We start from the raw sequence: 17,910 nt of genomic DNA, 5'->3' as shown, positions 1-17,910 counted from the left end.
CTGTTTTACTTGAGGGTGAGGGCTGTGATGACTCAAGCAGAAATGCTTCAGCAGAGTTGGGAATTAAAAGTCATTCCCAGTAGGATCAACTCATCCTCCCTCCTTTACGATGACTGAATCTTATTACTACTTCCTGAACAGATCATCCCAGTTTCAACTTTAAACATACATGTGAAGTTTTTTTTTCTCCCATCATCTTTTCAAGAAAAAAGTTTGACTTAAGTGAAGCGGTTAGTTAGCAGCATGTTGACCAACCAGTAAAGCTGACGGGTCATCAGGTGTTGTTAAAGGACAACTGGTTCTTACAACCTCTTCTTTCTTTTTTATTGCCTGGCATCATACTTGGCCACTGGGAGCACGGCTGAGCTTGAGGACATACCATCGGAGAGGATTTGAGATGCTGCCGACAGTGTTACATGTCTGTAACATTTATGTATGATGAACTACGTAGACATGAGACCGCAAAATCATCGATGACAACTCATCTTTTGGTCCATGCAGAGAGAGAACAGAGATATTGTGTAGGGCCCACCACCATCCAGTATCTAGTATCAATGAAGTACTGAGTGAGCAGAAACAAAAGGCCTCAAACATTCCTACCATATATAATGATTGAACATGTTCTAAACCACTCGCCAGTCTTCAGGTTTCAGGCTTTTCACCAGATGTTGGAACTCTATCTGGAAGGATTTGCTCCCTTTCAAGTCACGATAGCGTTAGTGAGGTTCAACAGAAAGGTTGGACCACCATACTCAATTAGTCAAATAGCTTCAGAAACCTTCCTCACGACCTTTCCAACATTGGATTGGGGAGGTTGAGTATCACACCCGCTTCACGCTGCAATTGGACAGCTTTGTCGTGCTGTTTATTTTTTCTTTACTCAACTATTTCTGCCACTGTTTACGTGAAAGACCACAGAGAATGTCTTTCAGGAGAGAGTATCAGAAAAACTGTGCTCCATTTCAACGATATATATCCCTCCTCTGCTGTTCTGAACAACTACAACCACTGTGTGCAAACTGGTTGATTGAGTGAAACCTATGCTTTCCATCTGCATTCCTGTTCATCACAAAGGATAGGGTTGAGGCCAAGTCTTCATACTCTTGGTTCTGCTCATGGTAAAATTTGGTGTCCACATACTTTCGACTAAATAGAGTGATCACTTCAGGTGCTTTGACCTCACTCGTAGTTGGAGCTCAAGGCCGCTTCCAGGAAGAATAATGAACAGAACGAGGTTCAAATGCCAGATAATAAAAAAAAAAAAAACAGAAGAGAGGTTGATCTACATCTAAATGATCTGTTAAAAAAAGAATCCAGGATTGCTAGACTAAATTTCTACATTTGAATGATTGGGTGTTCTGTCTATAGTTTCTTAGCACTGACCACATTGTCAGTGAAACCTAAACAAATTTAAATATGGAGTAAAGTCATGAGTGTTTACAGTTATATTATAAAACATACACACAGTAAAAGGATGAGACAAAAGAGAATATTTACATATATAACAAAAAGAAGTCCATCTGGGAAGACCTCTCTCTCCCGACATCAGTGTGATGTTTCTCTGCAGCCTACAAGCATGATGGCTAATTTTTCACTGTACACGTGTCCGCAGCCTCGGTGGCCTCTGCGAGCAGGCTGAGAGCTGCCACCTCTGCATTTCGGCGCGGGACATTGCGTGGCTTTTATAGCCTTTCGATCAATGTCACACAGTTAATGGTAGTGAACTGCGGCGGGCTTTTTGTGTCCTTCCGCTTGAGAATCAAGTGTCACTCCAACTGCTTTGTTCTGTCGTTAAATCTTTGACACACACACACGCACGCACGCACACACACACACACACACACACACACACACACACACACTTAGAGATAACAATCACCCACCCCCACAAACCCATCCCCAACAGAAGAGATGCTTATGTGCAGCACAGGTGAGCACCCTCACAAAAAAAAAAGAACACCATGCACCACATCTTAACTCCTATGTGTCATATATTAAGTTTTTTTGTCCAAACTGCTGTGAAGAGGGTCACTTTTCTGCTCTACAAAATAATAATAATAATAATAATAATAATAATAATAATAATAATGAGAAGAAGAAGAAGAATGCACACATTGACCCTTGTGGTGATGACGGTAGGAGGGGCCTTAGGTTGGTTTTGCTTGATGTTTACTGGGAACCTGGGCTCCTGTGGTTCAACCTCTCTGTCCATAGTTTACCTCCTGTCCATGGTTTGTTTCCATGGGGTCTTCTTTGAACGTTTCACACTGCTCCATGACTTTCCTGGAAGATAGAAAATGTTTCATAGGTGAGACACATGGTGGCTTCTGTCCAGTCCAAGAGCTTTGTTTAGTTTGTTTGTTTTCTGCCTTGGTGTGATTGATTTGATCAGGTCTGAGCACAGTAATTGCATATGTAGCACTCAAGTGAGGACCACAATAACCAAGACCCTGAGTCTAAGGGAGAACTACAGCAAACCAACTATAGGTTTGAAAACACCCTTAAAACTATTCTGTTCTATTCTATTTTGTTCTGTTCTGTCCTGTTCTGTGGTGTCACTGATGCAATCCACTTTAGAGTCTTTAGGTACAAATGCCATTGTGTTTCTATGCATTTAAATGACTGCAGCATCAATAAATAACTGATGACTGAGGATGACCTCTGACACCTGGTTCTAATATTTCTGTCTCTCTCTCCTCTGCTCTGTGTCAGTGTGTCACACACACACACACACACACACACACACACACACACACACACACACCAGAGTGGACAGCAGTGAAAGATAACATTTGACAACTTGTTGTTGTAACTACGATAAAAGCTTTTCGAGTAAAAAGCCAATGAAAGTCATTAATCGCATCATCAACAGGCATAAACATGTAGAAAAGTGATATTTTGATCTGCTTTGTCCACAGTCTCTCATCCACAGTGTACTAGTTGAGCTAATAGCGGCCTGTTAAAGAAAGCTGTCAGTCTGTAACTCAAACTGTTTAGCTCTGTTCATCTCCTATCTTAAAATTAGGCAAATTAGTGGCTGAGATGTCAGAAACCAGTACAACTAGTATTTCCTGCTGCTGTGTCTAAGTCATCAACTGTGGAACTGATTTTGTCAGAAAAAGCAAACAACACTGACACATCAAAAGTACACAACAATGAGACTTTTAAGTCAGTCTTACCTGGCCATGTCCTTTGTCTCTGGCTGTGAGCTGTCGAGCTCCAGAACTTTCTCCAAAAGGCTTATTCCTCCTTCTTTTATCAGCAGAGGACAGTACTTGCTTGCTGCAGATAGACAATCAATGTATTTAGAAAGATTATGAGACTGATAAATGTGCATTATTGTGTGCAGGACAGCAGAATAATTTTATAGTGCTAAATTATGAGTTACACAATAGAGGATGTAACATTGTGTTAATGCAGTGTAGGGATTGGAATAAGTGAACTATGAGGGTTTCAGGATCAGGAACATGTCAAAATGGTGGAAACACTTCATACTGTGCCTGGTTTGAAAGCCTCCAGATACTCACGGTAAACTGACACCAGGTTGTAGAGAGCCCATGTGGCCCAGTGCTGACTGACGGGGGCGATGCTCTGAGGCAGCAGCCGCAAGATGGGCTCGAATGACCTGACAGACCAAACTCAGTTTAAAAATTCAGACAGAGGAAATACCAGCGACAACACACCTGTCACTTTAACTCACTTCTGCCTCTAGCATACTTTATTTTAAGTTACTATTCATCTTCAGTCAATAGATGGTCACCTGTAGTTGATGTTGCGGCGTGAGCTGACGTCCCAGCTCTGGATGGCGTCCCACATCTTGTCCATCACCGTGTCTCTTCGGGGCTCTTCCATGGACCAAACCTCGGGCCCGTCAAACATGATGTGTGAGAGAACGCCACACGCGTTGTATGACACCTCGATCCCGTCTGCCTTACTGTCCAGCAGGTTACTGTCAAAGTATCAGATATATATAGAAAATAGACAGATCATGTGACTAAAACCAATGCATGGTTTATGTAGTTTATCAGTATTGACAATTGCCATACTTTTTCTTCTGTGGGTAGTTTTGCAAACCTGTTGTCATGGAGACTGCTATGGTACAGTAACTAACAACATGTGTTTTTCACCTGCCTACACCTGACTTGACTTTAAGCCTCAACTGCAGAGTCTACACACAAAATAAAATGACACATTTCCTGTACAATATGATGTTGTGGCTTTAAAGCAATAGTTTATAGTTTGAAGAATTCACTTCCTTGCATAGAATTAAATGAGAGGATGGAACCACTCAATCTGTCTGGTAAAGTTATGGTAAGGGTTAGGCTCAACTTTACATTCTATAAATAATCTCTAAATACTATACATAATAAACAATAAACAATACAAGGTTGCAACTAGGAGCTGGATAGCTGAGCTGCATATATTCACTGGTTGTCCACCTACCAGCCCCTCACTCATTAACATGTAACAAGTTGCACTTTTCTTAAGGTTTATGTACCATGGATTATTGCTGTCACCATGAGGTTGCCAGGCAACCAGCTTAAAACTTCAGGAAGTCACTGCTCCCAGCCAAGAAATGTGTCACCTTTGGACAGAACCTGGCTAGATTTTTCCACTTGTGTCCAGTCTTTGAGCCAAGCTAAGTTATTGTACAGATATGAGAGTGAATGCAGGTTACACTTAAAGCAACTAGAGTGAAGATGGTGGTGATGCATAAAGATTCAATACTCTATATAGATAAATGATTGTCACATATTTGCTATGCTGATCCTGGTTAATTCAAGCTGAGTCAAAGTTAGCTATGTTTGTACATAATATCCAACCTGTATTTCAAAGACAGTCTAATGGGCACACTTCTTATATGTGTTTTTTTTTTTTTATTACAGGAAGAACTGAGAAGAAGAACTGTGACACAAACACAAAAAGTGTTAACAGCGAGGGTTTTAGCAGCTCTGTCAATACTGGAATCACTTTACCCTCTGCTGGTTGGAGCAGCACTCTTACCTGAATACAGTGATGAACTGTGGGGTGAGCAGCTGCGGCCTTAGAGCTTTGACCTCAGCCACATTTCCCAAAAGCCCCAGCATGTTGCGGTGCAGCTCCTGCTTGTCTGGAAACTCCTGGAGGAAGATGACACAAGAGAGGAGAGTTGATTTTATCATACAGATTACTGGCGTTATAGTCTCAAATCATGATAATTCATCTAGTACACGGTGGCAGTGAAGTGAATGTACAGCAGACTGACCTGTAGACACTCCAGAAACAGACTCATGCCCCGACAGTTGAGGAACATCTGACAGTTGTCGGGCGTTTCGTCGGTGATGTTCCACAGAGCGCTCCAGGAAAACTCCATCACCTGGTCACACTGAGAGGAAACACACACACACACACACACACACACACACACACACACACACACACACACACACACACACACACACACACACACACACACACACACACACACACACACACACACACACACACACACACACAGTTAGACCAACATAGAGGAAACATGCTGATTTTATGACCTGTCAACTGTCTCCTGAGCTGTGATGTAATATTCTACCAAATAACGTGCCCAATGGTAAACAGCTGAGTCAGGCTAAAACTGGAAACATCAAAAGAGGATTAAAAGTTAAGACTTACCATTTTGTCCTGTAGCTTCTTCTGAATTAAATTCAACATTGTCTGTGAAAAAGGGAGGAAGAAGGAAAAAAATCACATAAAAAATTGATGACACACAATGAGCTGCCAGCTGTCTGAGAGGGTTTCTGACTGACTGGGTAAGGGGCTGTGCTGATGTGAGCGTGTTACCTTGACAAATCCCATCTTTCCCACAGCCTCCTTGTGATGGTTGTCCACCTGGCAGACCAAAGCGTTGCAGAGGTGCACAGCGATTCTCTGGATGGACTCCTCCTGCCTGGCTGGCTCCAGGATTTTAAGCAGCAGCTGGTTGACGCGACTGTACTGGAATTCCAGCTCCTCAGGAATACTGAAGTTACACAGAGTCAAGCAGCAGTTCCTCTGGACCTGTTAGGAGGGAGGAGGGAGAAAGTGACAGCTCTGATGAAGAGTTTTTAGGACTCAGTAAGCACATAGGTACACACTGTATCAATTATGTTAAGTTACTGTGTTCTTTTAAAAGCTTTAATTGAAACTCAGCCTTATCCAAACCTGGTCTGACCGGTCCAGTTCATTTGAGCAAATCATTACCAGACCATTAACCATTAACCTGACACACTGTTTCAGGTGTAATATGTGTATTTTGATTGTGTTTTAAAGTATTTTTTTATAAGTATAAAAAAAAAGCATGACACCCCCCCCCCCAAAATAGACTGCATCTTATACATATACATACTTTTGTTTGTGTGGTCTCAGCTGCTGGAATAGCTCATTAGATATGCTCCAACATTAACCCTTACTGTACATACTGTTCAGTTTCAAGTTTGACATTTGAATTTTTTTCCTTCTAAAAACACATAAACTACATTATTTAAACTTAAACTAAACTAAATGAGACTTTTCTTACAGTGAACTAAAATGTTCAAAACTGTAAATATTTTTTTTTTAAATGATTGATTCTTGTGAATCTGGTATACACTTTTGCACATAGAGGGTGTTAAAGGTTATCGTGAAGCCTACCATTCAAATGTTGTTGTACTTTACTTTTTCAATCAATTAACAGAAATAATTATGGCTGTTATGTTCTCATTTTAGATCATATAAAATCATAACATAGAGTGCTTGTGATTGTAATAGTATCAAATCTAAATTTAAAAAAAGAACACAAAATATATCTGTGGTTGAAAATGTCATATAGACACTAATTATAAAGAATATGTAAGCCGGGTTAGAATATGAACTGTATGTAAGGGTTAAACACTTACTGTGCATTGGATTAATTTTCTTATATTGTGTTGAACATTTATATGCATGTGTATGTGTACATATAGAGCATATGTACTGTGTAAAGCACACCAAATCTCCTCTGGAATGTAATGTACTATATAAAGATTGTCTTGCTTTCATAACCTTTGATTTGGCATCATATATTCATTCCTGAGATATATTATATGTCAATTCTGTTTTCTTTAGTTTTCAACAGGAGAACACTCCTTCTTCATGTTGATACACAGGTTCAGACATCTGAATGAGGATTAAATAGTTTTAGACACGATTAATGTCAATGTAATGTAAGATCATGCCAAACCAGTTGATATGGTGTTTTATTGAGAATTTAGTGTTTTTAAGCAAGTTGAATTATTTGGTACAAAGTTTTTATGGTTACACTATTTTTGCTGGGTCCACAAAAAAGAATGTGTGCAAGTTATTTATACTTGTACATTTATTTTCACATTTTAACCCCTTTAAATTTGACTAAGGCACATGGACACAAAAAACCCTCACTGACCCTTATACAGTAGGATAAGCAGTAAGCAGAACATCAGCAGAGCAGCAGCAGCTTAAAGTCCTCCATCACTGTCTGTGTGAGGCATTCAGGTGCATTTTGGTAGCACTCAGGGCCCGACAGAAAATCACTGTAGCTATGTGTCAGGAAAATAGATTTGAAGCGTAACAATACACTTTAGGTTGCAGTTATGCTTGTAAAGTATGAATGGATACGCTGCGTGTGTAGAGAGCTGGATTGATTCAAATAGAAGGAGCACATTTGTTCCCTCAGATGTTTGTGAGACTAATGGCTGAAAAACACAGCTGAGGGTATTTTTGTGTAGACATCATGTTAACCAGGAATACTATTACTAATACTATTATATATTAATAGAACAATATGGCTACTGTATTTAGAGTCTCCATCAAATCTCGATCGAGCGAGGAGAGTGCTGAAGTTGCAACAAACGTCATAATCCTCTACGCTGAAATTTTCCAATCACATCTTGAAAACGTCTGAAGGCTTTCTCAGACGTAGTGATGAGGTCACAGAATAGACTTACAGTGACTTCTTGGTACTGCTCCATCCCATTGAGCACCACCTCGATGACTTCCCGGCGCAACCTCACGCTCTGGTCGCTGCGGTACTCTGTGTTGGTCAGGTAGAAGAGAGCGGCGCTTCCTGTCACCTGGATGCTCTTATCATACTTATGGCACTTTAGCGCTGCTATGACGAGCTGGGACAAAGGACAGAGAGGAGGACACGCAGGCATGAGATTGCGCAATCAGGGAGAAATAAAGTAACGTTAGCCTCGACTTAAACTGGTCTTACTTGCAGAGCTCGGAGCAGCTGGCTGCAGTGTTGTATCCTGGCGATGTCGAACAGCTGATTGATGGCTCTGTGGGCCAGCTCGGGACGAAACTCTGTGTAAGTCTCAATGGCGTTTAGGACCTGGTCTTCATTCTTTGATCCAGTCACCTGAAAAGCATCACACACACACACACACACACACACACACACACACACACACACACACACACACAAACACAAACACACAAACACACACACAGACACACCAAAACCTTTTAATGAGGATTACCAATGTTCACACAGCACCTTTTTAAAGAATGTAATCTTTTAAATCTTTTTTAAATCTCTTAATTGCTTTCACTGCTTTGGCCTTTCTATCAGTCATCTTCATACTGATGCACTCCTGCACTCTTCATTTGCTGTATTTCATTTGATTTTGTATATTAAATTTGCATTAGTATTTTGTTTTCCATCTTATATTACATTGATGTGTTGTTATTGTTTTATTTATTTTTTAACATTGCTTTATTCTCCTTTTACGTCCTTTTAATATGAAGTACTTGGAAGGTGTATGTAATTTATTTAGTTATGAAGCACAAAAGCCGCTATGCAAATAAACTTTTTAAATTATAAGTATTATTGTAATTAAGATTATTATTATTGTTATTATCTTGAGCAGCTCAAATAAATTTTAAAAAGATTTGTTTTCATCTCCTCAATTCTCTTGTAATTCATCTTGAGATGCCTTTAGCAGTTTAGACTCCCACATTAGACTGTAACTACTGTTCTATCAGTTTGAGTTTTAAACTTGTATATGTTCTTTTAAGATGGGAGACAAAAGGTAAACATGAGTCACTGCCCAACCTCTACAACAACAGAAATACATATCCATCCATAAGTAGTCCATAGTCACACATGGTAGTTTATAAGAATGAGATGAATTTCAGCTGGATGACCTGAATTTGAAAACAATGCTGTCTAACTCTTTGGCATACTAGGGCTGGGTCATTATGGCAAAATCTAAATCACTGCTAATTGAACTTTTAACCTCAATTACGATTAATGAAGGATTACCCTTTACCCTCCACCCTTGATGAACAATGATGTATTTTCACAGTTTCTTTAGTTTAGTATTTTCCACTGCTGCCCTCACACATGAGGATCTTTAGGGAGTGAAAATAAAGATGTTTTAAGGTGTGACGCTGTGGTTAATGTCTAGTTTACTTGATTAGAACGATGTAAAGATCATGGTTTGGGTTAAAATCATCACTGGAGACAAGTTTTCAAATTCCTTACAGATATGCAACCTTTGCTGTCATGGCAACAGTGAACACCACCATTAATTGACATGAGCAAGATTAAGTCGATTAGAGTTTCTAAATGTCGGTTTAGATTATTTTTCTATTAATTGCCCAGCCCTATGGCATATTACACTACTTTTTAATCAATTTCCTTGACATTTACAACCTGTTGGGCAATGACAATATTGCCCAACTAACACCTATGATACTGTGTTAATAATGACGGACAACATCTGGATCAGGAAGCAAATGATTAGAATAAATAAACATTGCATGGCTTATCATTATGTCAACAGCAACTAGCCCCAAAGAGAGAGAGAGTGTGTGTGTGTGTGTGTGTGTGTGTGTGTGTGTGTAAAGTCACCTTATAAGCAGGGATGTGTGTCACATTACAAAGGGTTGTGTCGTATAAGCCCAGAAACTGCAGGGGTCTCTTCAGCTCTTGGAAAGGGTAGATACTGCTCTTACATGGCTCAATGCTGAAAAAAAAAAGAAGAAGAGAGAAACATGGACTGTTGAAGAAAAGCTCACACACACTCTGAATCTTCTCTGCTGTGAGATCTTTGCAGGCGGTCACCCACCTTGGCCGACCCATAGCTTCCTCAAAGAGCGGAACGGTGCAGTTGTCTAGCATGATGTGACCCGAGATGTCCAGTGATACCAGGTTAACCAGGCACTGGACGATGGCTGTCAGGATTTTGCGGTTCATCTTAGACTTGGAGGTCCGCCTGCTCTCCCGTGAGATGTCCAGATGCCTGAAGAGCACAGGGTTTGATCTTTAGAGGATGAGCGACCATTTAAACCAGAAGTGTCAAACTCATTTTCATTCAAGGGCCACATACAGCCCAATTTGGGCCGGATCATTAAAAGGAAGGAAGGACGGAAGGAAAAGAAGGAGGAGAAGGAAGATAATACAGGAAGAAAAGATGGAAGGAAGGAAGAAAGGGAGCAAGGACAGATGGAAGGAAGAGAAGACAAGACAAGAAGGAAGGAAGGGAGCAAGGGCAGATGGAAGGAAGAGAATAGAAGACAAGAAGGAAGGAAGGAAGGAAAATAAGAAAGGAAGGAAGGAAGGAAGGAGAAGGGCAGATGGAAGGAAGGAAGGAAAAGAAGACAGGGAGGAAGGAAAGAAAAGAAGACAGGAAGGAAGGGAGAAAGGGAGCAAGGACAGATGGAAGGAAGAGAAGACAAGACAAGAAGGAAGGAAGGGAGCAAGGACAGATGGAAGGAAGAGAATAGAAGACAAGAAGGAAGGAAGGAAGGAAAATAAGAAAGGAAGGAAGGAAGGAAGGAAGGAAGGGCAGATGGAAGGAAGGAAGAAAAAGAAGACAGGGAGGAAGGAAAGAAAAGAAGACAGGAAGGAAGGGAGAAAGGGAGGAAGGAAGGAAGGAAGGAAGGAAGGAAAGAAGGAAGGAAGGGAAGACAGATGGAAGGAAAGAAGGAAAAGTAGACAGGAAGGAAGGAAGGAAAAGAAAGGCAGATGGAAGGAAGGAAGGAAAAGACGACAGGGAGGAAGAAAGGTAGGAAGGACAGATGGAAGGAAGGAAAAATGAAGAAGGAAACTGGGCCGGACCGGACCTCTTGGCGGGCCGGTTCTGGCCCACGGGCTGCATGTTTGACAGCCCTGATTTAAACAGAACTACAGATGAATCTGGATATTGACATGAATGAGAATTCTGTGTTATCAGTTATATTGGCCCAATAATAAACATGTGTGTACGTGTATTTGGTCTCTTATCTGTACATCACTGAAATGAATAGCCTGACAACATGTTGTAATGCCTGTAGAGCCCGATCAATATATCAGTCAGCTGATATCATTGGTCGATATTGGCCTATCACAGATATATCAGTATCTGTGAATACACTGTCCGATATATGCCGATATTTTATATTTTTTATTTTAAGTTATATAGGCAGCATTTTATGTATATTTGATCCTTTTACTTAATTCAAGTTTAATATATGTATGTTTTTTTTATTCATAGCTAATTATAATTATTAAATTTCCAGAAGTGTTTTTGCTGTTTGAGTGTTTGATAACCAGATTTGTGTGATCATTACAAAATAATGTGTGTTAATGTATATATTCTGTACATATAACATTATCAGCCAGTATATCAATAGTGGAATTTTTTTGCTCCCTAATATCAGTATTGGCATCAGCCCCTAAAATCCAGTATCGGTCTGACTCTAAATGCCTGATAAAAGCTTTTCACCTCATCTAGAAATCCTGTGTGCATAAAATACCCCCATCACTTCATCAGTAACTGATATCCATTCAGAAATAAGAAATTCTTTAGCTCCTTTATATGTCTAAATGAGCTGTCTAGAAGATCATATTTCACTTGGATTGCATCATTTTAATCCACCTGATTCCTACAAATATGCAAAAGAAGAGGAGAGGACACCAGGGGTCAATTGTTTACATTTTGATATACAGTCTGTGGTATCTTAGTCAGCTGGTAATGGTTGCCAATAAAAGAAAAGTGAGCCCAGTAGCCTAAAGTCAGAAATCATAAATTTGCCTGAAAGTGAGTGTAAATGATTAAATTGAGCAGATGTGTTTAAAATGTTCTTCATGCTGGTGTATGTTGTATTTACACTCAGCCAAAGATAGTTCCTTTTAAAAAATGTAACACAGAGAGTGGTAACACTGTGATCCCCTGTAGGCACATCACCTGTCACCTGTCACATTCAAATCTCTCAAATCTGCTTCTTTAGCTCGTTCTGTCAAGTCATCATGTATCATCAGTCAGCTATTAACAACAGTGTCAGACTCAGTTGAGGCTTTTTTCCTTATATAAAACTACATCATGATGGGAGCGCAGGTGGTCTAGTGGTTAAGAGCCCATGCCATATACACAGCAGACCCTGGTTCCAGTCCCGGCCGGCGGATCTTTCTGCATGTCACACCCCCCTCTCTCTCCTGTAAATTCCTGTCTCTCTACTGTCAAATAAAAGCGTCTATGCCAGAAAAAATTCAAAACAACAACATGAATAGATTTGAGTAATGTGAACTGTTTAACTATAATATCTTGATAAATATGAGCTAAATTAGCCAAATGTTTAAAATGGTCCACTTATATCTTAGTTTGAAACTGAGTGAACCACAAAGTCAAATACTGTGCTTCTTTTATAGATAATACAATCTAAGCAGCAATCACAATGTTGATCAGACAAATCACTATTACAATTGTAAGCTACTTATTTTCAATGACACCCTGACATCTGTTCCTAGTTGGTTTCACACATTGATCTATGAAACTCTGATAACAGTCTGATGACTTTTATGAGAGCAGAGGTTATAAACATTATCGAATGAGTCATGAGGTGAGTTCAACTTCAGTCCAGTGGACAGCTTAATTTAACTTGGATGAATGGAGATGAAGCTACACAGAACTTAAACACCAGCACATATATGAGGTGTATCACACCTGGGAGATGTTGAGTTAATGAGTGCAGTACTTTATGTATCAACAGCATGCTGACTAATGATCTTACCTGAGATTGACAAGCTCCACCACAGTATTGACCAACTCCTCTGACAGGTCCACATTGTAGAGAACAAGAGATGCCAGTCTGTCTTTCCACTGGGTCAGAAAGGCTGTTCCCAGTAACTGTACATTAGACAGATCTAGTAAGGTGAGAGACTTCAGGGGTTTCAGCAGGGTCTCTGCATCCACCTCATCAGGCAAGCCGCCCAGGTTGAGCAACCTGAGGCGGTTGAACCCCTGGAAGTTAAAGTCCGTCTCTAAGGCTTGCCGAGAAGCGGGGCTCTCGTCCTCCTCGTCCTCTGTGTCTTCGTTGCACGCGAGTGGAGCGCCGCCCTTCCTGTAGAAGATGCGACTGCAGCCGAAGAGACAGAGGGAGACCAGGGTCTCTCTGAAGCAGGTCAGTGTTTTCAAGCTGCGGGAGGACAGGCTGTTGCAGTAGGTGAGGTGGAGCTCAATCAGATCCTGCAGGAAAACACAATGTCAATATGTTACACACTGCAACAGAAGAGGGACTACTTTTTTCCTTACAACTCAATGAATGTGCTACCTGAACTGACTTTAGTTTATTTTGCACTAGACAGCCTTCCTCCAGTAATATACAGTACGTCTAATTATTATCCTTAACTCACTGCTGTTTCCATATTCGCTGAAATTAGGCCTATCATAATAATTACTAATAATAATAATAATTGATTTATCATACAATAACTTAATTATCAGCATCATCATGACTATATATGGACTTATCATATGATACATGGACATTTAACCTCAGTATTACCACACTTCACATTAGCAGCTAAGATGCTATTCATGTTACATTAGCTAAGCTAGTAGTGTCCTCCATTCCTCACTGTGTAGTCCTGAGTGGAGACTGTAGAAGAATTCAAGGGAAATAACTCTGTCCCCAACCATGATGACAGTCTGTGTTTTTACACAAGACCACCCCCCCTTACATTATTATACTATTATATTATCATTATATCAGTGGTATAAAATGATCTTCAAATGACAATAATATTGTTTATCATGATTATCTCTGAGACAATATATCGTCCAACAAAAGTAGTAATCATGACAGATCTAACTGAATCACTACAAACATTAGGTTGTATGATTTATTTTAGATGTCAATATTTCACTGTTAGTTATAGCATCTATATCAAAATATTTGTTTTAGCAATCAAACATTGTTTGATGTATCACTCTTCTCTAAAATATAGTCATATCATAACTGATGTGCCTCTGACAAGATGTCAGTGAAATCTTAAAAGTCCAACTGGAACTAAATTGCACGTCAAATCACTTGGCTCGTGTTCTCTTTTGAGAAAACTAAGGACCAGTGCACCTGTAATGTCAGTTGGAAAGCTTGATAGCTAATTAATGATGGTAATAAAACTACTAACGATGCATTTAAAATAACACTGACATTATTTGAACTGGTTAATTGGGATTTCTGTTGGACTTTAAGCTATTAGCAGTGGGACAGTGGGGGTTAGTAGTGGGGTACCATTTACTACATTTTCTTGCTGGTCACCTGACATCATTTCCCTAAGTGGTTATTAGTGGTAACAGAAAACCAAAGGGCCACCCCCACAAGAGGAATCCTGACTGTGAGGTGAGGTGTTGGGTGTCCTTCATATACTTCACCAGGGTTTGTCCAAACAGTAACAAACACTTCTAGCTGCTAAGTCAAATAAATAAAGGTTATGAGTTGAGGAAGGAACTTTGACACTGAACAGACGAAGCGTCAATACTGTGATGGATTTCCTCATTTATTAGTTTTTTTACCTGTGTTTTCACATAAATGTAATGCAACTGAACACAGAACTGATTAAATGTATGTTTTCAATATAGAACAGATAGAATATTTCACTTATAATTAAAAAGAATGGTGCTGTACACTTAGATTGTGATGTTAATTATGTACATAAATTGCTTGCTGTCTCGCCATTGGCTAGATTAGCAATTTCATCTGTGTTGGTTTACAACAGCGATTGGTCTCAGTCCTGTTTAACCTGGCAAACCAACCATAACTGCTAGGTAAAGTCCCTCATATCATAGAACAAAGAACAGCTTGATGTCATGTTCATTAATGCACAAAGAAAGAGAAAGAAAAAGTAACAGAGGTTTAGTTTCAGAAAGTGTTCTTCAAATGCAGGCAATAAAACACTACATTTACTGGTTTCATTATTATTATTTACATTCATTATTCCTAAGGTTTAGATAATATGACTGGTTGTGTTATCAGTGTGTCAACATCTGTGATTAAGTTGATAAAGTAGAGTGTTATCATAACTTTATGGGTTGATGACTAGAGTAAAAAGCTTGAATTTCTCTTTAAAACCTGTTTTATAATCAGCTTCTTACTCTATATGATGGAGTCCTACACTTTTCTGCACCTTTCTCATCTGTTTGATGTAGGTAGGTTTATATTGGAAAAATGTGATGTCATATATTCAGCAACATTTCAATCAGAATCACAATTGTTTGCTTATGTTGCCATCAATAAAATCTATTCAAACTGCACAAACCATAAAGCCCTGATGAAACAGAGTTTTAGAGTGTTTAAATCTGTTTGTTTTGTTCTATTATTTTAATTATTGCTTATTTATAAGGGCTTTTAAAATCTACTTTAGATATACTGAAATCTAGTCTTCCATCTACTTTGAGACTTTGAGCATCCCACCTGTTTTCTAATGGCCTCCAGGTCTCTGTCACGCACAAAGTCTTCTCTCAGCTGTACCCTGGTCAGTCTGGTGCTTCGAGGGTCTGAGAATAGTTGAAAAAAGCTTTCCTCTGGTTCAAAGTTACTGTCTGTGTGGACCAACTCCATGTATCTGTTTAAGAAAAGAAAAAAAGAATAGAATGGATTCTCTTTCAGACATGGAATTTGTGACATAGTAACAAACACACAGGATCTTTAACAGACTGAAATCCAGACATCAGGTGAACATTAACTCGATGTATGCTACATACGTGTTGACCAGCTTGTCGCAGATTTCGCTGGGGAGGAAGATGTCCGAGCGCAGGCACAGCTTGTTGCTGAATCCCTGGTAGCACATGGTCTTCCGGAGGTTCCTCAGGCAGAAGACCGTCGCCAGAGTCATGAGGCTGTCAGGGTTGTCTCCTGCTTTGGCTGCCATGTTAGCCTCTTCTTCTCTGGCTCAGATCAAATACAGGGCAGTGCAGGGGACCTTAGGAGGCGGGCAATGAAGAAAGGATAGAGTTAAGTGTCTTTGCAGAGCAGGAAAAAGTGTGAACTGTCACTTTAATTATAAATGTCAAAATAAGACCACATTGGAGAGTCAGAATAATTGATCATTTTCGATATAAAATGAACCCTTCTTGGAATAGACAATGTGACAATTAAAAAATTCAACTGTATGCAAAGAGTGACACATTTTTCAGTCACATAAATCGCCATCTATCCAAGAAAAATTGTGTTTAACAGCAAATATATAAACTTTACATCACTGTTAACTTATGTACAGAAAACTCTTAGTGTATTTTTAAGTGTCCAGTAATTGAAATGGTAAACATAGTGCTGTCAAAGTTCCTTACTGTCATCACAAACAGAGCCTGTATTTACATGTTTAACAGCTCTTTACATGCACTGCACATTTAGCCATGTTAGCTGTGTTGTCTGGCTACTGTTAGCAAATAATGTCGGCTACTTGCAATTTGTTTTAACATTAATAACATTTTTTTTTTGTTTTAATAATATGACGCAGAATAACTGTAGTTGCTAAGCTGAAGCTAGCAACGTATCTCGTTCTGTCTTTTGGTTTGGTTAAACTAGTTTGTTAGCTGAGCACACATAGCAATGAATCCTGAGAGACACAGCAGACTGTTACCAAGTTAGCACGCAAGCTAGCTAGCGACACTGTAGAAGTATTTACTTTAACAACACTAACGCTAGACAGCTACTGATAAACACACAACGCTCGTTAGTGTACTCACTCACAACGACCCAAAACACCAGAGAGCACCACTTGTTATTCTGCGTAAAGCTTTGACTAGCCGATACGGTATCACCAGTGTATTACAGCGTTTACATTAGCTTGCGGCTAACGGTGACTTTCCCTGCTATAATGTTAGCTGACTGAGCTGCTGCTGCTGCTGGGGCTAGCGCTAGGCTAACGGCTCAGTGTGTTGATACCGGCTGGAAGCAGCTAGTCAGCGGTGTGACAGAATAGGCTCACCGGACAGAGCTCTACCTGAGCTGTCGCCGAGGATCCGTGTCCTGATGACGGCCACAGATTCAGTTATTAACACCAGTCTGCACTCATCTGATTTTCCTTTTCGTCCGATGTCAACAAACAAACTCCTCCTCCTCCTACTTCTACCCCTCCTCCTTTGCTTTTTCCCGTTCTCTTCCTCCTCCTCTCCTTCTTCTTCCTCTTCCTTTGCGTTTTTCCCTTTCTTTCTCTTCTTCCGCCTCTTCTTCCTCTCTTTTTCCTCCCTCTTCCTTTACTACCTCGGTTCTTCCTCTTCTTCCTCCTTCTCTTCTTCCTCCCGTTTAACTTCGTTTTCTTCTTCTTCTTCTTCCTCGTTCCTCTTCCTCTTAGTTCTTATTTACATACACCTACAGTAGGTTATTTATTATTAGCATTATTATCATTCTGTTATTTGTCTCACCAGTAAACATTACTTACTCATGTGTTATGAACTTATACATTTATAGTAGTGGTAGAAGTATGTAAAACACCAAAACCCCTTAACTGCAATACTTTAGAGTGAATGTATGGAATACAAATAATTGTTTTATTTAAAAATATTTATGTTTAATCAACTGTAATTAGAATATATTGTAATATTCTAATATATTTGAATATGATATTTTCTGTTATATTTTTGCATATGTCTGCTTCACCTTTGATGTTGTCTGATAGGGATTAATTGG

General features: G+C 39.6%; 1 protein-coding gene across 2 annotated transcripts; it reads right to left on the bottom strand.

Moving 5' to 3' along the window:
• Nucleotides 1–1,916: 1,916 nt before the first annotated feature.
• On the bottom strand, nt 1,917–17,298 carry zer1 (zyg-11 related, cell cycle regulator). 2 transcript variants are annotated; one of them, XM_053340137.1, is made up of 16 exons: nt 17,210–17,298; nt 15,984–16,201; nt 15,694–15,844; nt 13,012–13,466; nt 10,089–10,262; nt 9,872–9,986; nt 8,228–8,374; nt 7,959–8,132; nt 5,821–6,036; nt 5,653–5,694; nt 5,246–5,365; nt 5,005–5,120; nt 3,761–3,949; nt 3,528–3,625; nt 3,180–3,282; nt 1,917–2,283 (listed from the first exon to the last, which is right to left on the bottom strand). In XM_053340137.1, exons 2-16 carry the CDS (start codon nt 16,148–16,150, stop codon nt 2,196–2,198), a joined length of 2,355 nt encoding a protein of 784 aa, XP_053196112.1. In that variant the 5' UTR covers nt 16,151–16,201; nt 17,210–17,298; the 3' UTR covers nt 1,917–2,195. The 2 variants fall into 2 exon arrangements, with proteins under 2 accessions (XP_053196112.1, XP_053196113.1); XM_053340138.1 differs by having other exon boundaries at nt 17,225–17,248.
• Between the last annotated feature and the right edge of the window lie 612 nt (nt 17,299–17,910).

The sequence above is a fragment of the Scomber japonicus genome, chromosome 19 (assembly GCF_027409825.1).
Source record: "Scomber japonicus isolate fScoJap1 chromosome 19, fScoJap1.pri, whole genome shotgun sequence".
In the NCBI taxonomy this organism is placed as follows: Eukaryota; Metazoa; Chordata; class Actinopteri; order Scombriformes; family Scombridae; genus Scomber; species Scomber japonicus.
The sequence above is the reverse complement of the archived record's forward strand: the minus strand, read 5'-3'. Positions and strand labels throughout refer to the sequence as shown.

Excerpts from the sequence above, each read along its gene's own strand:
- zer1 (XM_053340137.1), bottom strand. The coding sequence starts at position 16,150 with ATGGCAGCCAAAGCAGGAGACAACCCTGACAGCCTCATGACTCTGGCG. Across the intron at positions 8,375-9,871 it reads CACACATCCCTGCTTATAAG|GTGACTGGATCAAAGAATGA; the intron begins GTGACTTTACAC and ends GATGCTTTTCAG. Across the intron at positions 6,037-7,958 it reads AGCAGTACCAAGAAGTCACT|GTCCAGAGGAACTGCTGCTT; the intron begins GTAAGTCTATTC and ends CCCTCCTAACAG.